This window comes from Mauremys mutica, chromosome 2 (assembly GCF_020497125.1).
Source record: "Mauremys mutica isolate MM-2020 ecotype Southern chromosome 2, ASM2049712v1, whole genome shotgun sequence".
In the NCBI taxonomy this organism is placed as follows: Eukaryota; Metazoa; Chordata; order Testudines; family Geoemydidae; genus Mauremys; species Mauremys mutica.
Genome location: NC_059073.1, coordinates 240,152,105 through 240,178,534, shown reverse-complemented (window position 1 = coordinate 240,178,534; position 26,430 = coordinate 240,152,105). Strand labels below are relative to the sequence as shown.

The window sequence follows — 26,430 nt, the reverse complement described above, 5'->3', positions numbered from 1 at the left end:
GGAGTGTCCTAGGACACACCAAAGTAGTCCAAGTTGATTGAAGTATAGTTGCAGCATTTAACATTTTCCCAGGGACACTGTTTTGTTTTCCATTGTGTTGTGTCCCTTTTGACTCTTTCATTCTGTACCCAGTGGCTGCAATTTACTGTTGGTTGATAGATCTTGACAACATTTGAATGTTATAAACAGCATCGATGTGGATAGAAAAAATGGCACACACCTTTTAACTGTGCTGAAATTGCTTGGTCTATGAATAATTTTTGGACTGATGGGGTGGGTGTATGGTAGGATTTAACTGAGTACTCATGGTAGCAAGAATGTGCAATAAAAATAGGAACTGGCACACATGAGTTGTTGTCATTAGACTTCAAGTAGATGCAACCTAAAGAGTTTTTATTGGGATTTGAATAAACACTAATAAAAAACAAGCCCCACACACAACCACAAACCAATCTAAGTGCCCCATTATTTTGCTGATTTCATACCTGAAAACCTGCTGCCACATCGTACTGTTCCTATAGAAAATTTTCAAGTAATTTTAAAAAATAAATGGACTCAATACTGACATTCAATTTAGATTGTAACAGTGTAATTTCTTACTGAATAAGGCATTCTACTAGGGATGGAATTTCTTAACAATATGGATAATCAACGGGCCCACAGTACCATAAGTGAAGTGAAACAGTATGATGTCATCTTTAAATTCACAATGCAGGCTATGCTAGGGAATTTTACTCCACAATTTCCCACTGATGTTGTGCTGGTGTTAATGTGGTGGGAGTTCTTCTGTAGACGAGGCTTTAGCCTTTGACAGTTTATGGCATTTTTGCCACCACATCAAGTAACCATGCTCCAGTCTTGCCTATAGTAGGGCTCCCACTTGTGTAGGTGAAATAGTGGTAGTTAAAATGTGTATGTGTTCATACAGTTCTGGAGAACCCAAACACTTTTTTTTAAAGTGATCCAGCACACTATGCCACAACTCAGTTGGCTTTGTTTTTAATCTGATTGCAGTGTTACTGCATGTCAGTAATACAGAAAAGTGGATACAAATTAGAGAAGGGACATGCTAATCACTCTGCTTTCTAGCTCTTAAGGTTTACACTGTTATTTTATTTGATTTCAAAGTATAAAACTATTTCTCAACCTGAAATTTGTCACATTTATGCACTATACATGTGCAAAATGTATGATCTGATTGTATTTACAATTAAAATAATAAATAGTTCTGCTTTTCACAAATATCGATCAGATTCATGGGTAATAAAGCAAAGCTAATGCATGATTTCATCCATTGTCGCCCTCATCCTCCCTTTTATTTGTCTGTTCCTATCACTTGTAGTGCTGTTTAAACTTAGGATAGGTATAACTACAAAGTTTTGTTCGAATAGTTATGTCAGTCAGAGGTGTTTAAAAACAAACAAACAAAAAAACCCCACACCCTTTAGCTGACATACCCTTGCCAGCCAAATTCCTAGTGCAAACACAGCTGAGTGCTTCTGTTGGGGAAGCTAATGCCATTTGGGGCGATGGTGTTATTAGGCCAACAGAAAAATGCCTTCTGTTGGCATATTCTGCGTCTACTAGGTGGCTCTGCAGGTATAGCTATAGTAGTGTAGCTATGCCAGCAAAGCAGTTGATGAGTAGACCAGGTCTTAGATTGTGAACAATTTGGGCTAGAGAAGATGCATTTTACTTGTTTTGTAAAGTGCCTGACACCCTTATATGGCTGTATTAATAATAATCACATATTTATGATCTTAGGTTTGTAGATTTAAGCTCTTGGACAAATGTAGTCTAGAATTCAATTTTAGTTCAGGTACAGTGTGGGAAGAGATTAATAAATGGAAACTGGATTATTCAAGTTTAAAATTTTACAGGGAAAGTGTAATATTTTGTATGTTTTTGTGATTGTTGAAAATTTAGTTCCATATACCGCAGGAAAAATAACACAAGGAACAATCTGCCATGCACAGCATAGAAAGGCAGATAATCAGACATGTTGGGGATCCACCAAAAGTCTGCGTCGTCTTGGCATTTCCTATACCAACACAGTGTCTGTTCTGTTGCAAACCTTCGTTTCAGCAAAAGTTATGTATATCAGAACCTTACTGAAAGTATTCTTGATAGAAATTGTATCTTTTCTTATACCATTGTTTTACAATCTTTTCATGAAAGGTATTTTTTGGGTTTTGCTGCATCATGGAAAAATTTGAAATAAATATTGGTTAAAAGCATATCTAACTTTATATATACATTGTCTTCTATATTAATTTTTCTTACAGAATGCATATGCATGAAAACAAGGTCTTTTTTGTCTTTATAGTTTGCTCCTGCTGCTTAATCCTTAGCTGAAGTGATAACCCTCTGTTTGACATCAACTGGTTGCTGTGGAAATTCTGATGTCAATAATATAAAATTGACTTCAGGTGGGAAATAAACAGCGGGAGTTGATTAAATCAAATAAAGATTCTGCTTTTGTGAAAATAGTTACTATAAAGAGTGAAGAGGAACACAGAAATGATTCTAATCAGAATGAACCAAAATCTGTTTACCTTGGGGTAAACTCAGACTAACTGCATTGACTTCAGTGAGTTACTCACTTCTGTTGGGACTACTCATGTGCAGAAGGTTAAACAAGTATACATTTCTTAAGGCATATGTTTTACTTTTATTGACATTTTACTAACAGACATTTTTTTAAGACATCTGTAAAAATGAACTCTTCCTTGAGTAACTTTTTCAAACCAAGAGATTCTGCTATAATGAGGTCCAGATTCTATATTACTGACACCAAGAACACTCCAGGAGCCCCAGCAGTGCACTTTTCACATTGAAAACTCCTATTCCCAAAGTTAGTTTTGTATATGCAAAATCAGCTGCCTTGCTGAAGGATTTTGCTTGTGGGAGGAAGGTGGTGGAGAAAAGGAAGAGGTCTGAATCCAATTTTAATAGATGAGAAATCTCTGAGATGAGAATTTTGAGGTTTTTATCCACTCCAGAGGCTGGGTAAGTTACTGGCATAATATATGTCCTATAGTTTTATATTTCTGCTACCAAAAGGCTGTTGCTTGAAGCCACAAATGCACAAAAAAAGTATTCATTACTTGTGACAGCATTCAGTTTGGAATATTATAAACCTGAATGTTGAGTCTTGTGGGGAATCAAGATGACTGGCCCAGGTCAGTGTGTTACTTGTATTTGTCCTGGTGAGAGAACCTCTAGTTTAGGTTGGCTTTCTTAAAGGGGGAAATGTTGACTCAAATTCTGCTCAGTTACACCAGTGTAAACCCTATGTAATTCACTGAAGTCAGTGGAGTTAGTCGGAGTTCACTCCAGTGTAAGTAGATTCTGATTAGAATAATGTATTCCTCTTCACTCTCTCTTTATAATGGTAAATACTTTTGTGAAAGGAGAATCTTTGTTTGTTTGAACTCCTGCTGTTTGTTCTCCACCTAAAGTCAAGCTTACAATTATGACATCAGAATTTTCACAGCAACTAATTGATGCCAAACAGAGGTGAAATGTTTGCTTTCCCCCGCCACCCCAGTCAAGGCACTTCTGAGGCAAATTGATTTCACTGAATTTCTTTCCACAATTTTTCAAATGACTGTCCACACCAGGAGGAGAATTTTATAATCCTAGATTTGAAATTTTTCGAAGTGATGACCTGTCTTCCTTATTTTCCCTTCATACACTGGTATCTTCATCCTCAGCACTACATCATAACATATCTATTGGTGGAAGAAGGAACAACCTCACCACCATGTTTGTTTTATTTAATTATTTTAATTCCAAAATGGGCATGAACTAGGTATTTGTGTAATTCTGAATTTTGGATTTTCTAAATCAACTAGATAAGCTTTGAGTTGACACCCTTCAATCACAGTTAAAAGTAATATCCAAAGATAGTGCACAAACAATGAAGACATGTCTCCTGTTTCTTCCATCTGTTTTTTTTTTTACCCCCTTTTTTCCCTCCACCAATGTTCCTTTTAGAATATAGGCTCCTATGGGCTACTTGCCACCAAATGATCATGGTGAAATTGCTTTGTTAGGTGAGCAGGTGACCAGCAAATGTTAGCACTGTGCGAATACAGGGGTTCTCACAACAAATTTTTTGGTGGCCTCAAAGTGCGACCACCAACTCTTGCTGGTGGCTGCACTGACGCTTTTCCCTAAAATTATTTTTCCTAAAGTTAATAAACTAATATGCACATATATACATCCAAATCATTGTAATTTATTTATGTACTTTTTTTTGCAGACTGCATAATAAAAATCCTACACAGTTGTCACTATTCGTTACTGAACCTAACAGAATAGAAACACAAATAAGGTGCTTTGCATGTTCTTGTCTTTTTTTATCATCGTTTCTTTTGCTTTTTTAGTAAAAGTGGTTGTCTATATAACAATTCTGAAGTAAATTTAAAAATGCTTTGACATAATAGAAGTCCAAATAATAATGAAAAACATATCTGGGTAGCTTGGGTCTGGGGAGGGAAGGGACAACTGCGGCTGTGGCTGGCCCTGGGCTCCTTGGGGTGCTCTGGGCTTCAGCCAGCCCAGGGCTCCTCCAGGCAGGGGTGTGTGTGTGTGTGGGTGGGTAGGTGTCTCAGGGCTTCAGCCAGCCTGGGCTCCTCTGGCCATGGAGGGAGGGTGCTTGTGGCTCAAAGTGGAGGGGGTCTCAGGGCTCCAGCTGGCATGGGCAGAAGGGGTGGAGTTGGGGGGCTAGCCTCTCCAAAAGGGGGCTCTACCTGATGCCCGTACACCCACCATTCACCTCCTCATCCCATGCCCAGCTCCTGTATCCCTCCTCACTCTCACACTTGCTACTTGCCTATGGTGTCGCTCACCCCAGCCCACTGCAAGAACCTCCGCTTGCTGGTGGCTCACCACTCACCTCCCCACTCATAGTCAGGCCCACCTCGTCTCCCTGCCACTTGCCTCGCTGCTTGCTTCACCCCCCCCCGTCTGCCTGCCACTAACCTCCTTGCCCCCCCGCTTGCAGCTAGCTCCCCATGCCCACCTCATCATGCTGCTGCTTGCCTCACTGCTCACCTCCTTACTCCTCTGCCAGGGCGCTGCTTGCCTTGCCGCTTGGCTCCTCACCCCCCCCCTACTCGCAGCTAGCCCCCCCGCCCACCTCATCACCCTATCGCTCACTTTGCCATTCGTCTCCTCACCCCCCTGCCGCTTGCCTTCCCACTCACTTCCTCACCCCCCCACTCTCAGCTAGTCCCCCCTTCCCACCTCATCCCCCTACTGCTCACCTCGCCTCCTAACTGCTCTGCCAGGGCCTCCAGCCACTCACTTTGCCACTCGCCTCCTCATACCCCCCACTCGCAGCTAGCTTCCCCCGCCAGCCCACCTGCCTGCCTCCTTTCTCCCCCTCCCGCTGCTCATCTCACCACTCGCCTTCTCACCTTGCTTCTTAAGTGGTGTGTGTGTCCCACCTGTGTCTCTAGAGAGGCGGTGCATACAGGAGCAACAGGGAGGAAGGGGAGAGGCTGATACTCCCGCCCCCACCCAGGAACGCCCCCGGTGGCTACATGCATCCATGGTGGCCGCATTTGAGAAATGGTGGAGTAATATTTGCTCTAATGCTGTAGGTGAGGGGCGGGCAAACTTTTTGGTCTGAGGGCTGCATCACGTTTCGTAAATTGTATGGAGGGCTGGTTAGGGGAGGGGGTTGTGGCCTGGCCTCCACCTCCTATCTGTCCCCCTAGGACTCTTGCCCCATCCAACCCCCCCGTTCCTTGATGCCCCCCCCCAGGAGCCCTGCCCCATCCAACTACCCCTTCTCCCTGTCCCCTGACCGCTCTCGGAACCCCTGTCCCTGACTGCCCCCCTGCTGCCCCATCCAACCCCCCCTCCTTCCTGACTGCCCCCCCCGGGACTCCTGCCCCCATTCAACCCCCTCTTCCCCCCTGACCACCACCCCAAACTGCCCTCTATCCAACCCTCCCTGCTCCCTTACCACGCTGCCTGGAGCACTGGTGGCTGGCGGTGCTACAGCCATGCTGCCCCGCTGGAGCCGAGCCATGCTACTGCTACTACACAGCACAGAGACCAGGTCAGGCCGGGCTCCATAGCTGCGCTGCCCCAGGAGCTCACAGCTCTGCCACCCAGAGCATTGCGCCGGTGGCGGGGTGAGCTGAGGCTGCAGGGGAGAGGGAACAACAGGGGAGGGGCCTGGGGCTAGCCTCCTGGGCCAGGAGCTTGGGGGCCGGGCAGGACAGGCCCACGGGCCAGATGTGGCCTGCGGGCTGTAGTTTGCCCGCCTCTACTGCAGGTAGTATATTTACCTAATGAGCCCAGAATGATGATTTTAGCTGATTATTCAGGTGCTTTATGCCACATGATGGCATAAAGCACATTTATGTAGATTTTTGTTTTGCTGTTTGCATTTTGAATGATTGCACATCAACTTCCGAATGACTGCCACAAAATTGCTTATGTATTTACAGCTTGTATTGAGCAGAATTATATCAATAACTGCCTAGAAAACAGAAACTGTTTTCTATGTATGTCTGATAAAGTGGTCTCTGTGCATCTGAATATTTACTGGTTTATATTATATCATGGACTTTAGAAATAACTATATCACCAATGTTACTGGCCTCTCTGAAAATATCTATCTTTTCTGGATTGTAACTAACCAATCATGAGAGAGAAGAAATAGCCACAGGGATTAGGAGACTGGTAATGAGATATGGAGTGTTATTAACTGGTTGTAGGGTTTCTCTTTCCTAGTGAACATTGCTCACAGCATAATTGATGTGAACTGACATTTTTGGAGTATCTGAGTTAGTTTCTACATATGCATAACATCCAACATCACTGCCGATTACATCCTGCACTGTATCTTTTTAACCAGGGAATATTAGAATTCCAGTTTCCCAAAACTGGTTTATTAACCTGAGGTTAAAAAGAAACACGTTAACTTGGTGGTCTGCCTTATCTAGCACATTTTCTCAAAAAAAAAGAGAGAATCCTCCTCAAAACTTGCATTTGCTGCTTATAGCAGTTGGCTTTTATTAAAGCAGAGGCCTTCACCGCGTAAAAGAATATGAATATCTTGCCTGTTAATAATAACTGTTTCCTGTATGTGTGTTTAGTTGATGAAATAAACATGTAAAAGTGTAGGCAACACATTTATGTCAAGTGAGAAACCTATATATACAGAATAAATGAATAGTTTAACAAAATGCCCCCCCTCTTTCTCCATGACAGATAGGAGCTGTGCTGAGAAGTCAGGAAGGTAGATTCCCTTAGAGGAGTATCATTTGCCACTAGAGTTCTTGGTGTATGGTTAGTGCTTGAAAAATCCACATAATGACAAGCAGGGAACTCCCCTGGCAGTTGGAGGCATTGTTTTCTGTAAGAATCTACACTTGACTTTTTTTTAAATCGCTGTTCCAGGCCAATGGGGGCTGCTGGAAGTGGCGCGGGCCAAGGGACATACTGGCCGCCACTTCCAGCAGCTCCCATTGGCCTGGAGCAGCAAACCGTGGCCAGTGGGAGCCGCGATTGGCCAGACCTGCAGACGTGGCAGGTAAACAAACCGGCCCGGCCCTCCAGGGGCTTTCCCTGCACAAGCAGCGACCCCTGTTTGAGAAACCCTGCTCTAGCTCTTTATCGTTCTAAAGACAACCTACAGGATTTCCACTACTACAGTGCTGTATTTTTGAGTCAGTGGACAGCCCCATTGCCTTTGCTGTTGCTTAGAACTTTAAGTATCAGAAAAATGAAACTGTGAAGTCTCTCAGATAAGTTTTACTGGTGCTATTACGGTAATTGCGGCAGTACACTGGGAAAAATGTCATTCACTCTGCTACTTCTGGAGAAAACTAGCATAAGTAGAGGCAAGTACCAAAAGCTATTTGTTGGGGGAGAATGACCTAACAAAGCAGAAGAGATGGGTAGTGTAGAAGAGGCCCCCACTCTCTCATACCAGCCAGCAGCGTGGTGATGCTGACAATAGCAGAACCCAGTTCTGTCCAATAGTCAGGAGACTCAAGAATTGGGAAGAGAGGACAGAGGGAGAAAATAGATCCTTCTAGCTTCCAGCATGGGGATGGGGTGTTTCAAACTCATCAGTTACCTACTAGCCAGAGATGATATGTAGCCATCTAGAAGATGAAGCACTTCAGCAGGGTCCCAAGACAGGACCCTGGTGGGAATCTTTGCCCTCCCCTTCACCAGTTGGGATGTGTGTGTGTGTCGGTGTTGGAGGGGTTGCTGGTGCTCCCTTTCATCACCCCTAGCCTCTGCCCCCAACTGTGGGCCCAGCCGCAGCTCTGTTCCCAGCTCCACCCTCAGCCTTGGCCCCGATGAATGCAACTCTGGCCCCAGATCCTGCCCCACCCCCAACTGGGGCCCCCATCTCAGCCCCCATATGCAATCTGTGCCCTGCTCCTGGCTCTGAGGTGCAGATGGGGTAAGTGGGGGAGTGACCCTTAAAACTTTGGGGACCACTGATCTAGGTAATACTTGAGTGCAGGCGACTGGACTAAAAGACCTCTTAAGGTCCCTTCTGGTCCTATGATTCTGTGACTCTGTGCCACTGGAGTCCTGCAGCTCATACTTGGTAGTTTAGCTCTTAAAATCTGAGCTGGAACCAAAAAAAAGTGCTGCTTTGACTTTTGTGGTGATGGTGAGAGATTACAGACATTTAGTACATTTCTTGGAAGTATATCATAGATCATGAGGGTTGGAAGGGACCTCAGGAGAGCATCTAGTCCAACCCCCTGCTTGAAGCAGGACCAATCCCCAAATGGCCCCCTCAAGGATTGAACTCACAACCCTGAGTTTAGCAGGCCAATGCTCAAACCACTGAGCTATGCCCCCCCATATATAGAGAGACTCAGAAATCTAGTCATGGTATCTGATCTTCCGCATGCAGATTAAAGATGGCCAATTAAAGATATAGGTGGGAGGTTCTGTTTCTCTGTAACTTGATGGTGTGGAGCACTCATGCCTTCTAGGTCTTGTCTATACTGGGGAAAGAATTCCAATTCTTGCTAATGTCTGTGCCAGTGAGAAACCTAGTACTAATGGTGCTCCAGCAGCTCTTTTAGCATTGTGGCAATCAAATGTTCTCAGCACAAGTCTACACAACATGGTGTTGAGCGCCACAGCTGGAACCAGAAGGCTGTCTATACCTAGTATTGCAACCTACCAAAGGGGATAATTTTTTTGTTAAAATTCCCTGTGTAGACAGACAAAATCTCAGCAGAGTTTAAGCAATCTCTCACATTTGACAATGCCTGGCATTGATTTTTCTGTAGTCATTAAGTGAATTTTTACTGCGGTGGACCAACTGTTGTATATAACTTGATCTTGGGCATATTAATAGTGTTTGGAGAATCTTGGATGCTTCAGAGCTTCTGTTAAGATAACTAGACTAAAATAATGCCTTTTAAAAATATGTGGTATGGAAATAGGTTTCCAATATTTCCTGTTTTCAGTCCAAGCTTGATATCTTGCAAGAACTGAGGCTTGTGAAGATATTTCAGCTTCTAGTTTTGACAGAAAATGAAGAGAGCTATGAAGGTTTTAGATAAACTAAAAGTTAATTCTTGATTTTGGTTTCCTCTCTCTCTCTCTCTCCCCCTTCCCCACCCCAAACCTCAGATTGTGTTTTGGGTTCAAGCTTGTTGCTTTTCTTTTATCTGAACCATTTAGCCTGTCACTGTTTGTTAATTTAGGGCTCCCATAAGCAGGCTCAAGGCAATGAGGGCATTTGAGTACAGCTGTCAGTATCTAATTATAAAGACTACTAAACAGCTACAACTGTTTGTTTTTGCCCCTTTCACCATGTGATGTTAGCTCAAAATAGGTTAAAGAGACAGCAAAGTGTAAATTTCACAAGTTCAACCCACACAGTTTTTAGAAGAATGTAAGCAACTAATGCTATTTCATTTTGCAACAAAAGACCTGTCCTATATATATCTAGGGCAGGGGTGGGTAAACTACGGCCCGGGGACTGCATCCGGACCTCCAGATGTTTTAATCCAGCCCTTGAGCTCCTGCTGGGGAGCAGGGTCCAGGGCTTGCCCCACTTCGCGCAGCTCCCAGAAGCAGCAGCATGTTCTCCCTCCGGCTCCTACGCACAGAGGCAGTCAGAGGGCTCCGCACACTGCCCCAGCCCCAAGTGCCACCCCCGCAGCTCTCATTGGCCAGGAACTGTGGCCAATGTGAGCTGCAGGGGTGGCACCTGCGGACAGGGCAGCATGCAAAGATGCCTGGCCATGCCTCTGCTTAGGAGTCATAGGGGGACATGCCACTGCTTCTGGGAGCTGCTGGAGGTATGCGTTGCCCGGATCCTGCACCCCTGACCCCCTCCCATGCCCCAACCCTGATCCCCCTCATGCCCTCCAAACCCCTTGGTCCCAGCCCAGAGCAGGCTCCTGCACCCCCAATCCCTCATCATCCTCAGCCCCACCCCAGAGCCCACACCCCCAGACAGAGCCTTCCCCCTCCCTCCCACACCCCAACCCACAATTTCATGAGCATTCATGGCCTGCCATACAATTTCCACACCCAGATGTGGCCCTCGGGCCAAAACGTTTGCCCACCCATGATCTAGAGAGAGTTATGAAAGTTCTGAGTTCTTACTGCTATTTCAGAGCCATCCATACTAACATGCATGGGGGGAGAACAGAGAACCCAAGGAACTAGGCAAGGTTCATCTTATAGATTTTTTTACTGTTCAGTGGATTTTGGAAATGAGTTTGAATAGGTTCCAGTATTTGCTTATCCCCAGGATCCATAGGAACCCTTCTGGGATGTGATATGGGTTGCCCTGTGATATTGTCCAGCCTGCTCTGCCCCAGGCAGCCTAGCTCTGCATTTGATATACTCTCCTGTCTTGGAAGTATTTTTGGATGTGGAGCAGAAATCAAGACTGCCCTTAGCAGCATTAACTTCTACAAAGAAATCTTTTGGGTCATGAGGAGAGAATCAAGAGCAAGTGTGCCCCAATCTCTGCCCAACCACTCCTAACTTTTTTGGAACTCCAGTTGGGTGAGAGAGGCATGCTGAAGAGTCACTACTTCCTGTGTTCCTCCTTCCCCCAATACTTCTCTACTCCCAGAGACAATCAGAGTTCTTCTATCTGGAATTACAGAACACTCGTATCCTTTGGTACTGAGCTTCCTGAAAATGGCTCATTTCAGTATGGAGATCTTATGTAAAAGTTCAAGGTCCTGAGTGTTTTGTTGCCTCATTATACATTACAGGTACATTTTGTTGTGAGCAACACATTGTATACAATTTAAAATTCAAGATGTGTATGCTCTTTATCTGCAGTCCCTATAGTGTTGACACAGGAGTTGCTTTAAAAAACCACTTGACAAAGTTTTCCCTTATGGTTAGAATTTAATTTCAAAACTCTTTTCTTTTTTAACTGGAAACTTTTCATCCATATACATTTTATTTATTTGATAACAGAATTGTGAAATCAGACTTTCAGTGTCTTACATCGTCTGCACTGTGGATGGGTGTTAGATTATTTCTAAAGAACTAAATCTGTTTTGCTCAGGCTAGTGCTTCTGCAATTTCCTAATGAAAGTGCTTTTGCTCCTGGGCCAGTGCTTTAGTGAGTACCTTATAAAGTCTGGCCCTCACTAGAGCAGATTAGAGGGCAATGCATTTAAAGCTAAATATAGAACAAGGCAAATCCTATGCTCCTCCTAATAACTACTCAAGAGTTACTGCTGTTGTACTGAACCTTTGATTAAATTTACTGCAAGTGGTAAGTCTTGTTTTGTTCTGTTTGTTCCCAGGTTCTATTAAAGGGCATCTCTTTGATGTCCAGAAAAACAATATTAAAATCTAATTGTCAAGCTTCAGGTATGTGAAAAATGTTTTTTAGTATTGGAAAAAAAAGACCTCCCCATCCCCCACAACAAGGAAAATGTGCAGTAGTAGAAATTAATGTAAAAACAGAAGACTGCACAGCTGCTGGGAAGTCTTATCTACTGCACTGTGGGGAAGGCAGGCTGGCTTTCCATTCCGCTACCCCAAAGGAAAGCTGGTGTTTTTTCACCGAAGGAGTTAAGGTGTATTAATTCAAGTCTGCTGGCTTATTTATGCTCTGAAGGGTTGTGACAATAGGATTAATTAATGCGTATTGTATAGTTAGCTTTGTTTTCTTTCCCAGGCTGCTGTAAGGTTTCTGTATCCTCTTGAAACTAACATCATGTTTGCTGCAATGAGAGAACATTCTTCCCAACCAAATGAGATACTATGATGACTAGAAGAACACAAACATAAAATCCACCGTTAGTAGCAGACTTACGGAAATGCAGATTTTTTAATTTATTTTTTTTAGTACACATCAAACTCTTTCACAAATGATTGGTTGTTAGGCAAAATAGATATGTCAGATCTAGCCGGTCACTAGCTAGAAGACTTAAAACCTGCAGGCACCGGTGGCAGTATTATCTGCCTACTTCATGTAGAAAGCATGTACTGGTGATCTAGATATGTTGTCGGATGGTAAAGGGCTATATCTGTCTTTCTCCAACCTCCTCCTCTGAAGTTCCTGAGCACTCCACAAGAGAGACTGCTGGACTCTGCTCATTGGAGAGCCTCAGCTCCTACAACACTTTCTAAGCTTCACTGTGCCATCTCATTCACCATCCTTGATTTTAAGTCACAGAATGCAAGTAAGAACATAAGGACGGCCATACTGGGTCAGACCAAAGGTCTATCTAGCTCAGTATCCTGTCTTCAGACAGTGGCCAATGCTAGGTGCCCCAGAGGGAATGAACATAATAGGTAATCATCAAGTGATCCATTCCTTGTCGCCCATTCCCAGCTTCTGGCAAACAAAGGCTAGGGACACCATCCCTGCCCATCCTGGCTAATAGCCATTGATGGACCTATCCTCCATGAATTTATCTAGTTCTTTTTTGAGCCCTGTTATAGTCTTGATCTTCACAACATTCTCAGGCAAGGAGTTCCACAGGTTGCCTGTGCATTGTATGAAAAAATACTTTCTTTTGTTTGTTTTAAACCCGCTGTCTATTAATTTCATTTGACTTCTACTTTGTGTGTTATGAGCAGGAAATAACACTTCCTGATTTACTTTCTCTACACCAATCATGATTTTATAGCCCTCTATTATATCCCCCCTTAGTCATCTTTTCTCCAAGCTCAGAAGTCCCAGTCTTATCAATCTCTCCTCATATGGCAGCCATTCCATACCCCTAATCAAGATGTCTTTCTTGAGTGGTAACGGCCCCATTTTTTATATGTATAGTTGGGATTATGTATTCCAATGTGCATTACTTTGCATTTATCCACATTGACTTTCATCTGCCATTTTGTTGCCCAGTCACCCAGTTTTGAGAGATCCTTTTGTAGCTCTTTGCAGTCTGCCTGGGACTTAAGTAGGCAAGTACATTGCCAGAAGGTTGGCGATGCAGTTTAACTGTACCTTCTTTAAATGTTTTTAATTTCTGGTAAAACTGTAGCTTGTTTTTTGGTTTGTTTTTGAGAGAGAGGATATTCTCAGTATGCAAACTGTAACTGCTGGTTGGGTATTTTCTTATGTTACAACTTGAAGACAGCAAAGCTAATCATGACTCTAAACTTTTCTGGCTCTTTATGCTTTCTTTCTCAGATGTGCTGGCATTTCCTAACCCCAGATAAATCATAGTTCTGGACTAGAAAACACTGATCTGCTGAGTTACAAAAGTGAAACACTGTTGGAATGACCAACAGAGGGGCCAGCTAGTGACATCATAAGAGTTGTTAAATAATTAAAAAATAATCACAATTAATCACAATTAATTCACAACTATTTTTTAATTGCACTGTTAAACAATTATAGAATACCAATTTAAATATATTATAAATATTTTTATATGTTTTCAAATATGTTGATTTTAATTACAACACAGAATACAAAGTGTACAGTGCTCACTTTATATTTTTATTACAAATATTTTCACTTTAAAAAAGATAAACAAAATAAATAGTATTTTTCAATTCACCTCATAAGTACTGTAGTGCAATCTCTGTATCATGAAAGTGCAACTTACAAATGTAGAATTTATTTTTTTACACAACTGCACTCAAAAACAAAACAATGTGAAATTGTAGAACATGCAAGTCGAAGTATGAAGGGGCATACAAATGTTTAGCATATCTGGCATGGAAATACCTTGCAACACTGGCTACAACCGTGCCATGCGAATGCCTGTTCTCATTTTCAGGTGACATTGTAAATGAGAATCGGGCAGCATTATTTCCTGTAAATGTAAACAGAGTTGTTTGTCATAGCGATTGGCTGAACAAGAAGTAGTACTGAGTGGATTTGTAGGAGATGAATTGAAAAATACTATTTCTTTTGTTTATCTTTTTTACAGTGAAAATATTTGTAATAAAAATAATATAAAGTTAGCACTGTACACTTTGTATTCTGTGTTGTAATTGAAATCAGTCTATTTGAAAAGTAGAAAAAATCCAAAAATATTTATAATATGTTTAAATTGGTATTCTATAATTGTTTAACAGTGCGATTAAAACCGTGATTATTCACAACTTTTTTTTAAAAATTGAGTTAATTTGTTTTACATTTATCACATGCCCTAGCTGTGATTAATTGACAGCCCTAATTATAACTGGAAAAAATAGACATCTCAGAAATTGGAGTAGATTATATCACTAGCACATTGTTGGGAGGGTTGTTCAAAAACTAATTTCCTTGGATACAGAAAACCAATTAACTGGCAGATTCTACCAATTAACTGTACAGTAATTTGTAATTGATAGAATCTGTCCAGCTATGAAACCAAGAATTCACTTTGTTCAGTCTAGGAGGAGGTGATGTAGTGTAGGTGTGTAGTGTATGCTTTGAAACCAGTAGCATGAGTGAGACTTGCTGTAGAATAAATCTTCTCTATAGCATCTATAAACAAATGGGCCTAAAATGAGGTAGGGTGTCTGTGTGTAAATGTGGGTGCGTTAAACTTATTGGGTGGTTGTGTTTTGTTGGGTTTTTTAGGTGTTTTTTTTTTTGTTCATCACTAAAACTTGATTTGCGATAGGTAAAACTTTAGGGTGCTCTCAGATGAGTCAAGAATCTTGGTAGAGTTTTATGTCCTGAATTATGTGAAATGGCTTACCCAGTCCAAACAATAATCTCCTCTGTGGGGAGGATGGGGGGAAATGTAAGAGAACTGGTAGGTACAATGAAACTTCATTATATTCACTCTATATTACGTATTTGCATTTGTTTAACAATATAGGGTGTGAAGCTTATGCAAAATTTAGCTATGTAATTAAATCCATTACACTAATATACTCAAAACTGAAGAATAGTGGTTCTCATCAGATAATATGCTACAGTATTTAATAATTATGATTGAGTAAAGGTTTAATCAAAATTGCCATATTAATCTCACATTAATTGAGGCCTGTATGTAAGGAATACTCTCCAATAGTTTAGGCCCAATATTCGTCCTAGCTTGAAAATCTAGATGGCATTCTATTAAATAATATCAAGTATCTATTTAAATACAGAATTGCTGATGGAGGAAAACTAGCTACCATTTTGTGCGGGACACAGAAGGCGATGACTTCTCTTCCCAGTTCTTTAGTAGCTAATAAGCAAGTCATGGTTATAAACACTTGAATAGGGCAGGAAAATATATTTGGTATTTGGGAGAAGTATTTGCCAAAGACTTGATCCTGTAAACATCTTTGTTGTAGAACCCATATTGATTTCCATGGGACTCTGTAAGGCATGAGTTGTCATTTGTTTTTCATCACTAAGGGCTAGATTATTGCAGCCCTTTGCTGGTTGTGCAGGGGAGTCAGGTTCCCCCTGATTTTCTTGCTCAGATTTTTAGTCTGCTAATGAGGACAGCAGGGGCTATTCTCCCTGCAAGCTAATAGGTAGTGAAGTGGCAGAGAGTGGGAGGATCCATGCCTCCATGCTCCCCTTCCTGCCAGCCTGAGTAGTTGACTGGGTGCACAAGACAAGAGTAAGTTGCTCTCTGAAAAGGTGTGAAGTAATTTACTCCCTCCTCAGAGTGAGGGGCAGTCGGGAGGAATTGTGACTTTTGTAAATCACAGTTTGGTCTTTCCTGAACCAGTGAAGCACCCGGTTGTCCCCTACCAGGTCAGATAATAAAGTTTCAATCTAGTCTTACGTGTTTCTGGGTTTTAATTTTGTTTTTATCTTAGAAATCAGCTAAATTATATAATGATGCCAATATATATTAATTTACAAATCATGATCCTATAGAAGATCCTATGGCTGGTTAAAGCTGGCCCTTATTAGAGCTAGGATTATTCTTGGTCCTGAGACTCATTATCTAATACTGTAATTAATTTCTCTACTTTACATCTCTTGAAATAGAGGCAAGACAAATGATATTGTGACAATACAATTTTTGAGATTATTTTCTGGTACATTTCTGTGTAGAATGAAAGTTTCCATTTTTATAGTATTGTCATGAATCAAGCTTTGTCAGGGAAACAAATTTCAATCCAATTATGCTAAAATTATAGCTCTGTTTGTCTTTAAAATAACAGAAACTATTTTTTACAAGAATTTTTCATCAGTGTTGCTTGAATCTATGAATTTCTTTTTTGCTTTACTGTCACGTTACCGTGTTGTCTGTAAGTACTCTGATTAAATTGATATATGTAGTTAAACTATTTTTCTTTCTCTTGCAGAAATTTTATGAATAAGCATCAGAAGCCGGTGCTAACAGGCCAGCGGTTCAAAACTAGGAAGAGGGGTAGGATAAATGCTTTATTTTTTTTCCTCTTCATGAAGATGATTAGAATGATCACAGTCATATAAAGCATTGATTGCTGTCCTCTCATTTGAAAGTTTAGTAGGATTAAGGTGTCCCCTCCTACTCACCACCACCGTCCCATCAGTGTTAAGGATACTGTTAGTGTTTTTAATGTAACTAAAGTTTATGCTTTTTGTATACATTTAGGACTACATATAAGACACTTGGAGCTTGGCTTTGTTTGTATTAGTGTGCAGTAGCCTCTGGAAAGAGCAAGTTTTTAACCAGGATTACAGAAGATTTGGATATTAGGAAGCATGGTTGATGATGATTAGACACTCCTTCCAGCTGCCACTGTAAAGGCACATTTTTTATTAAGAAAGCACAACTACCAAAAGTTTCTTAAAAGACAAGCAGTATTCAGAAATGAACTTCAACTGATAAGGTTTTTAGAGTCAAATCGATGCAATCTCCCAAAATGGGCCCCTAATTTCTACCCCCTGAAAGTGGAGGTGTGTTCTATACTTAGATTTCATCAACCAAGTAACAAGTATGAACTTCTCAGAAACTATAATAGCCTTAATAGGGAGCCACAGACAGTCCCCGTGAGTAGTCCAATCTATCTTGCCACACAGGCAAACCTGCCTCTGTGATAGATGGTCCCTTACACCAAAAATCACAACAATATCCAGGTTACTCCCAGTCCCAAATGACCAGTCACTTACCCCAGGTCAAGTGCATCCTAGATCTCTCACCAAAGACAATGCGTATAGCCAGTCTTACAATAGGTATAAGGCTAAAGCAGTTACACACGTACAGTGCGATACAATCTTAGGTTCCAAAAGATGATAGTAGCTGATATAATATGCAAGCTTTATATGCCCTTTAGGGCTAACTCAAACTAAACAGCTGAAGATCTCTTGCTTATGCTTAGAAATCTTCGCATCTTCAAGTTCAAGCAGCATAGGGATATCAATTTCTCAACATGTATTTTTATTCCCTTCTCATAGTGATCAAGCAGCGATGGGATGGGGCTTGTGCGTTATCCTCTTCAGAGGTGTGGGGGAAGCAATCTATAGAGTCTTTTGTCCATAGTGGCTTCTCTGATGTCTGTAGACCTTCTTTTGTTGAGAGAGGAGACAACAGCTCTTGTTATAAACTAGCACTTCACACTTGGTAAAATGCTTCTTCCCTGACTGTGGGATTTACAGTCTTAGCAAACATTTTAAAGTTGCAGAGCCAACATTTAAACATTACTTTATAATATGGGATACAGATATTATTAGTAGGATTAATACATGTGGCATCCTACAAGAATCCATAAAGTTAAACACATTCTTATAAGTGTAATATCTATTTTAACAGTACTACCACACAGGTAAGCCAGACCGGTTTCCAGCTATGCATTTGTCAGTGTTCAGTGAGGCCTGGGGACTTGGTATGAGCTGGCACTGGGTTTGCCAAAATCACCAAGGTATTCTAGTGAAATATAACCTTTTACGTGCACAGATGCATCTCATAATGTATTTTACAGCTCACTGGCTGCTGTAGGTTGTTTAGTCTGGGAATTGCGCCAATAAAGGGCTGCTTACCAGTAGTTCACTTTGACTGTGAAGAGAAACAATTGGTAATAATGGATGTGATACTACAGAAACCACTGTGAGCAAAGCGTGTGTGTGTGTGTGTGTGTGTGTGAGAGAGAGAGAGAGAGAGAGAGAGAGAATATGAATTACAGATATATCCTCGCTGCTATAGTAATTTATTCTATTATCTGTAATTTAACCTGGATTTTAACTGCTCTGGTTTACAATGGATTTATCAGAACAGTTACATGATATTGTTTTTTTGCAGCTAATTAAAATGAGTTTCAGTGTGTATCCTTTTAAATTATTGGTTTATCTCTTCTGGAGAGGCTTTTGGAGCTGTATGTCTCTTGACCTCTCCTCCAATAAATTATGATAGTCTGCTCATAGCTATAATACATGTCTTAATGTGCCACTCGTATGCACTTTTCATTGGTGGCACTGTTGTTTTTAGTGCTTTTTTAAAAAAAAAGAGTTCTCGTGTGTCCTCGGCAAAACTAACCTTCCTTAATTAAGTGGCCCAAGAATCAAGTTCAAGGTCCTCAGTGGCCTGGGCCATTAGTGGTGGTCTGCCCATGTGGTGCTCTAGCATGTTGGCTTCTGAAAAGGGATTTAGCCTGATGGGAACCATTGCTGCTACTCTCTTCCCAGCTGTGTTTTGTCTGTTTGGGCTCCCCTTGCCCTCTGCCTACCTCCCAACCCTGCCAGAGGAGCTGTGTGGAACATGACAATTCCTTGGAGGCTAGCCTGCCATGGGACATAGAAAGAAACAATTTAAGATGGTTGTGGACGTTGCTGGAGGGGCATGTACTTGCATACCTGGCCATTGGGCAGTGGAGTTCAAAACAGTGATCAGAGCAGTCACGGTAGGACACCTCCTGGAGGCTACTAAAGTCGATGCAAGTAACGCAGCGTCTACACTGACACTGTGTTGACCTAACTACGTCAACCTAAGTGCAATATTAAGTCAGCGTAGCATGCGAGTTACATCGGCAGCAGCGACATTTTAGTGTAGACGCTTACAGAGTTAGGTTGACATAAGCTGCCTTGCATTGACCTAACTCTGTAGTATAGACCAGGCCAAAGTGACTGGATTCTGGGTGGCTCGCTTTTAGGGTGCCAAACTTGGAAAAACCTTGAAGAAGCCTGTTTTTTTTCAGGAGGCAGTTCTCAGCTTGCTTCTTGCTTAGCTGTTATGTTGTATTACAGCAGTGCTCCAAATGTGTTGGGTGCTGTGGAGACATTTAGGAAGACGTAGTTCCTTCCCTGAAGAGCTTAGTTGTCTGCTGGCAACTAAAGAAATTGCTAACATACATCTGTTAACAGTGCTTTAGTTGCCAGGAGTTAAAATTACTAAAGCGGGAGAAGGGAGAGTGCGGGGAGGGGGCAACTGGAGTGGTGTTGCAATGTGTGATAGTCTAAGATGCAGTCCCTCTTTGGGCTTCCCCGGGGTGGGGTGGCTAAATGTTGCACTCTGGCCTCTACTATCTGGTTACTTGCACAAATAGGAGAATTCTAGTGAACTCTTACTCAGTGCAGTCTTTCCTATACTCCTGAATGCTGTTTTCTCAGTGGTCCTATCTGCAGTAGTTGGGATCAGGCCAGGATTTGTGGACATGCACAGATATACACAAGCCTACCATATTGGAGCATAGATGTGACTGCACAGAGTATTCCTTTCCTCTTGTGTTTCAAGCTCCTGTGAAATGAGAGAGAAGGTAGGATCTGGAGCAAAATCACCAGTGCCTGACCAGGCTGGAAAAACACATGCCCACATAAAACACTGTAGGTGTCACATGGGCCCAGTGGCATATTGGCAATGCTTCATGCCAGCACATGAGACCCAGATCTATTCCTGTGATATCAGAGATGGGAGTATATCCTTCAGAAACACACAGTCTGGCAAACTAAAGAACCATGCAGATGCTATTAGCCAGAAAGTTGGTGAGAATGGGTAAACTGCAGTATAGGAGGAAGTGAAGAAAAAGGAAATCCAGGTGCCATTCAGGAAGAAAATTGTTCAGTAGAAAGTCAAAATAAATACTAATACAGTAAAATGAGGTCAGAAAGGGGACGGGATGGATTGTGTGGAGGAATGAATTCAGTTTCCCTGGCTTGTGAGCCTTTTGTTGAAGGGTTAAGATTAATTTGTTAAAGAGGAAGATTCAAATGTATTTTATGATGTGGTGCATCTGTACAGAAGGGAAGAGGGTGACTTCTAGAAACAAAATGAGTGGAACTGCTAGCTGGCCCTAATTATGCACTTGAAAACTTCACATAATGTTCCTATTCCATGATGACAGCTTCTTATTCAGCTTGTTGTGCTGGTTCAGCACATCAGTTCTAGGGATGCAAGTTGTTAAGAAAACAACATTTCACTAATGATGTGTATCACTCTTTGGGCAATTTAAAAAAAAATCCTCTTCCTACACATGTTAAATTGCAACAGAGAAGAAAATATTAGGACATTCCAGATGGGAAGAGACTTGTAGGCAAGAAAGTATCTGGGTTTAAAATAATTGTAGAAAATATTAGTGGTGGTTGTGTTTGTGTTGCACTGTGATCCACAGCCCCCATAGTGCTAGACACAGTGAAGCCCTCCAAATTTAACACATTGAGTATTTTTAAACCTGCCTGTCTGAAAAATATAAAAATATCCATACGTTTAAAACTCTTAGGGGTACGGACTTTGTCTTCTTAACTGTCTGTAAAGCACCTAGCATGCTGTTGATATCGTGTGAATAATACATATTCTTGTGGTTTCCCAAGGAGGAATAGTTTGTACTTCCTTTGGTTGTTTGGTAGCATTCGTGATTCTTCTCCTGGTATTGTGTTTCTTGTGCACAAATAAAAATATTTTGGGCATTAGTACACATTAAGGTGAAATGATTGCTTTTTATAGTCCATGCTGAGAAGTACTCTAGGAGGCTCAAGATATATGTGAATAAGCAGCATGCCTGCTCAGAATGACTCTGCTACAGTTTTTCTCCATGGATTTTCCTGGTTCACTAACTTCCACACTAAGCCCTCTCTTTTCTTTCCATTCCCTTTAATGCCCTGCCAAAATCCCCACTGAGTTACTCTCGTTATCAATACCTGCACTGAAATTCCTCTCAGACCATTGCAGAGTATTTTCATTACATGCCCCACAGCTCCTGGGACCTGCTCCAGTAGGAGGTATAGTTTGAATAGGGCTAGTTTAAGGGTGCAGTGGCAGAACCATTTGCTTGATCTAGGTTTTTAATAGATCTTCATTTTTACTAGTAAATGAGAGGTTTATTCCTTCATGTGCAGAGTCTATTATATTCTTAAGTAATTATTGCTGTTATGTGATCATATGACTTGGCATCAATATCTAAAACAGATGACAAAATGCTATGTAAAATTCATGATTGTTTCTGTTTAAACACTCTCATGCCTGGTCTATGCTGCACAGGTAGGTTGGTGGCTACACACTACAGCCTTGTCCCACTGATATAAGTGCATTACGCCTCTCGTGGAGGTGGAGTTACGTCGGTGTAGTTAGGGCGATGCAGTGTCTACTTACATTGACTGTTGGCTGTCTTGTCAATTCCAGGGGTCTGCTGGATCTCTGCTCCAAGCCATGCTGCCACCCAGGCTCCCAGCTTGGGCTGCTGCCCAGGCTCCCCTCTGGCTCCTCGCTTCCTGCCGGGACCACGGCAGCTGACCAGATTGTTGGTTCCCCAGCAGGAGCATGGCAGCTGACTGGACTTCGGGTGCAAATCTCCCGGCCGGAGACGAGAAGCCAAGGGTGGCTGCCCCCCAGCTCTGGGCAGGGAGTGGGGAGGTGAGAAGCCCAGGGGGACAGCAGGGCTCCCAGCGGAAAGATGCGTGGAACTGAGAGCCCTGGCTCTCAGCCCCCCACACTCCGTCTCTTCGGTCAGTGGAAGTGCTCTGGTGAGGACACACACCACTGAGAGAAGGAGAATAGTGTGGACATCAGCAGTAATTACTGCAGTGGCTGTAAATCAACCTAATCTAAGTCGATTTAAGAGTATAGTGTAGACATGCTCTCAGACATAAGCCATTCAAAGCGCACAAGTGTAAATCCTTGCTTTGCTGGGAGGTTTCAGGTGTACATGGCTCCCTATTAGCAGCTTGTTAGTTTATCAAAGAAAGAAGAAGCAACAGGAGGTATATGTGTATGTGTCTAAGCTTAATCTAGATTTGCAAGTGCATCCATTATGACTAAAGACCTTGACTTAGAGATGCTATCTGAAGGTCAAAGTGAGCATTTTAATCAAAGGTTTTCTACCGGGGACTGAACTAGGTGATGCATCATTGAATGTCACTCTTCTCTGTTTCAAGAGCTGCTGCTCTCTGTCAATCTGGGGAACAACTGGTGACAACCCCCCACTCACACTCCTCCGTGCTGATAGAACATAGGAGTTTGTTGGCTGTTGTGATCTCTTCTCTTTTCTTGCATACGTCAGTGCATGAATTAAGTTGCAGTTAAAATTCAAAGAAGAACACCAGAAAATGAAAGTTCCTGCTGCACTTTTAACTAGGCAGCTTTGCACAGCCTGTATTTTATCATCTAATTTAACAACATATATAGTAACGTATTGAGGAATGCATTTAATAAGAGAAATAGCAATAGAAAATTGTACATATATACAGTTTAATTTTGCATTAATGGATTTCTTCTATTTAATTTTCCCAAGGTAGGTTGTGCATATTCCTTTTTAGTTTTTGAAAAAGAAGGGGGAGAGAAAAAAGTACAATTCCCAGAACTAACAAAAGCCAACTGATACTTGTGAAATAGGATAATCAGAATGGGAAATATGTTACGCTCCCATACCACAGACATGTCAGTTGTTGTCTAATATGTAAATCTAAGCATATAGATGGCTGGTTGACTTGTTTGTTTGTTTTTTCCTTTCCTAGATGAAAAGGAGAAATTTGAACCCACAGTTTTCAGGGATACAATCATCCAAGGCCTCAATGAAGCTGGGAATGATCTGGAGGCTGTAGCCAAGTTTCTGGACTCAACAGGCTCAAGGCTAGATTATCGTCGCTATGCTGACACGCTGTTTGATATCCTGATCGCTGGCAGCATGTTAGGTAAACTTTGCTCATCTTGTTGATGCTAGAAAATTTATGTACATATCATTTTAGTGGAGGAATGTGGTTAAATAGTATATGCTTTGCTCCACAAAAGCTATTAACTCTGCCCTCAGTACTATCTATCTAGGTACTTATTTAGTCTGCAATCAGATAGGTGGTGGTATTATTTATTATTGTGTTATGGTAGTGCCTAGGGACCCCAGTCCTAGATGAGAATCCTACTGTGCAAACAAAAAATGGTCACTGCCCTGAGGCGCTTAAAATCCACATATAAGAGAGGCAACCGATGAATACAACAGACAGGCCAAATGTGTTGGCATGAACAGCACTGGTACAGGAGGAGAGGAAGACGCTAAGGCAGCTTTTTGTATGAAGTGAAGAGGAAAAAGCTGCTGTAATCAAAGGGAAGGATGATCATGATTTGGGCAAGGGCTTTTTGCAATAAAGATCAAAGAGAGAAGAACTGTTGTTTTGTTAAGAGCTGTTTATGTAGAGGAGGAAGCAACAGGATTTGGCGACAGCCTGAATGTGGGAGGAGAATGCAACACAAAGGTAGTGAGCCTGGGTGATGTGGCAGACAGTGGAGTTGTCGGTGGGAACTAAGGGGGTTTGGAAGGAAAGTAAGCTGAGTGTTTTGTGGTGTTGAGTTTGAGATGGTAGCAAGTTGTAAAGATGTGATTGGGAGAAGGGTATCTGGAGATGCAAGACTGGACATATGAGGCAAGGTTACTGTTAGGTACATGTAAGAGTCTGAATTTAAAGATGATAACATTGGATAAGTGAAAGCAGGACCGGCTCTAGGCACTAGCAAAACAAGCACATGCTTGGGGCGGCACATTTCCAGGGACAGCAACCTAGACCCGGCCCTGGGTAGGAGACCTGTAGCAGAAGAAGCCCTGCATGTTAACCGTGAAGGTGTCCGTGAACTCAAAGTAATAAGCCAGCATCATGGTCCCTGCCATGATCGCCATCTGGAAGTAAAGCATGCTGGTGAGCGCAGAGGGCACAGGCACTCTGTCTCTGGCGGCCGCGGCAGCCCCCCTCCCAGTCTGCGCGGTCCGTCCGCTCCCCAGCAGCATCCACTGGGGGAGGAGGCAGCAGTGGCGGTGGCACCCGGGTGCAGGCTGGAGCACATGGGCAGCGCAGGAGGCTGGTTAGTTCCAGGCAGCGGCTCGGTTCATGGGCTAACGCCGGGCAGCTGCACGAGCACAGCCCTGGCACAAGCCCATGCCCATGGGCTGCTCCTGTCAGGCAGCTGCGCCTGGGCACAGGCTCGTGCACTGGGGGAGCAGGCGGCGGCTAGACCCAGGCAGCAGCGCCAGCTCCGTCCGGGCACATGCAGGGGGAGGCGGGTCCCCTCCCTGGAGCAGCCCCTGGCCGCTGGAGTGGGGAGCCTGGCTGAGAAGCCTCTGCCCAGCACCAGCCTCCCGCAGGAGGGAGGGGAGCGGGAATCCCAGTCACTCCGAGCCCACCAGCTCAGCCCGCATGAGCCTGGCTCCGGGCAGGCAACGCAGCCGCCGCTCCTGGGCTGCCAAATCCGCCACCCTTTTCCCTCTTAGGATTTTGTGTCTTTGTCCAAACAGCTGGAGCAATAATTGCCTGTGCTGAGCAGCCTTGTGCACAGCCCCTACCGCCACCTCTTCCACTCTAGCTACTTGCTAGACTTGGCGGTGCAGAGCTGTCCTCCACGCCAGCGATGCCAGCCCGTGAGAGACACACACACGCTGTCAGACTCCTCATCATCTGCTTTAACCTCGCTTTCCAAATTGCTGCACGGGGATTCCAGGGAGTTTTGCAAAGGGCGCCCCCTCGCCCCAAACCCTGCCCAAAACTTTGCCCTATTGCAGTTTGTTTGCAAGACAAGCACATTGATGCTGCCTCTTTAGTGCCAACGCTGGGTGCAGCTCGCGATCAGCAGGCAGTGGGCAGCTCCCTAGAGGACCCTCGAGGCAGTCCCACCTGGAGCACTCCAGTGGGCAATGAGAGGGAGGGAGAGCCTCAGAATGGACTGAAAGCTCCCCAGAGCCTATTTCACCACCAGGCTTATCGAATTTTAATTTAGTTAACAAGGTTGGTCTATAAGAGGCTGATCCCAAACCCACTGAAGTTGGCAGCCTTCTTTCCATTGTCTTTAGTGAGCCTCTGATCAGACCCTAAGCGCACACTTTCTATGCTCTGCTTCTTATGTGAAAACAACTTCATTCCCAGGACAAATATTTAATCAGATGAGCATTAAGAATGTTTACATTTCTAATAAATGCTCAGAAACCACAATATATTTCTCAATAGTACTATAACAAGTACTATACAGCAGTACAATGATTAAATGCTTTTACTGTGTTCTTTAAATGCTTTATATGTATATTTCCTTCATATAAGCTGCTCCAGCACATGAATAGGATCTTACCTGAAAGAAGACAATGTATATTTAACTTTGGTAAAATAAAACAAATAAATATTTCATCCTTTGGGGAAATCACACTTACAATATAAATGGAAAAAGGAGTCTTATTTAAAAATGCAAGCATTTTAAAGATTAAACAAAAAATGGTAAATTCTTTTACAGATGTACCAATATATTCTTCAAAAAGTTATGCTCTGAGATCAGAACTCCAAAAAATAAATACAGAAGTGAGCTGTAGCTCACGAAAGCTTATGCTGAAATAAATTTGTTAGTCTCTAAGGTGCCACAAGTACTCCTGTTCTTTTTGCGGATACAGACTAACACGGCTGCTACTCTGAAACCTACAGATAACAAGTAACTTTCAGGTTGTGCCCCAAAAGGACAAAAGCCAGAGACTGTAGTCAAAAAGCTCAAATGGTCTTTTTCAAGGCCACACTGTTAACCTTAAATCCATTTTAAACTTTACTTGGCTTTGTTACTACAGTCAGTCAGTCTGATCTCAGTTGTAAACCAGATTTGACAGTTATTTTTTCCCCTCTCCTGCCAGAGCAAAGGAACCTCCACAGATTTTGTGTGTGCTTTACCTTTT

At 42.7% G+C, this 26,430-nt stretch overlaps 1 protein-coding gene across 7 annotated transcripts in view; it reads left to right on the top strand.

Annotated features, from left to right (window-relative positions):
• BZW2 (basic leucine zipper and W2 domains 2) overlaps positions 1-26,430 on the top strand; it is an 82,671-nt gene that overhangs the window by 14,346 nt on the left and 41,895 nt on the right. For 5 of the 7 annotated variants that reach the window (XM_045007238.1, XM_045007241.1, XM_045007237.1 and 2 more), the window contains 2 exons: positions 16,702-16,766; positions 23,258-23,434. In XM_045007238.1, coding sequence (XP_044863173.1) covers positions 16,709-16,766; positions 23,258-23,434 — 235 coding nt within the window. In that variant the 5' untranslated portion in view covers positions 16,702-16,708. Of the gene's footprint in view, positions 1-4,267; positions 4,340-11,792; positions 11,860-16,701; positions 16,767-23,257; positions 23,435-26,430 lie in introns of all 7 variants that reach the window. The other 2 variants (XM_045007242.1, XM_045007240.1) reach the window with 2 other exon arrangements.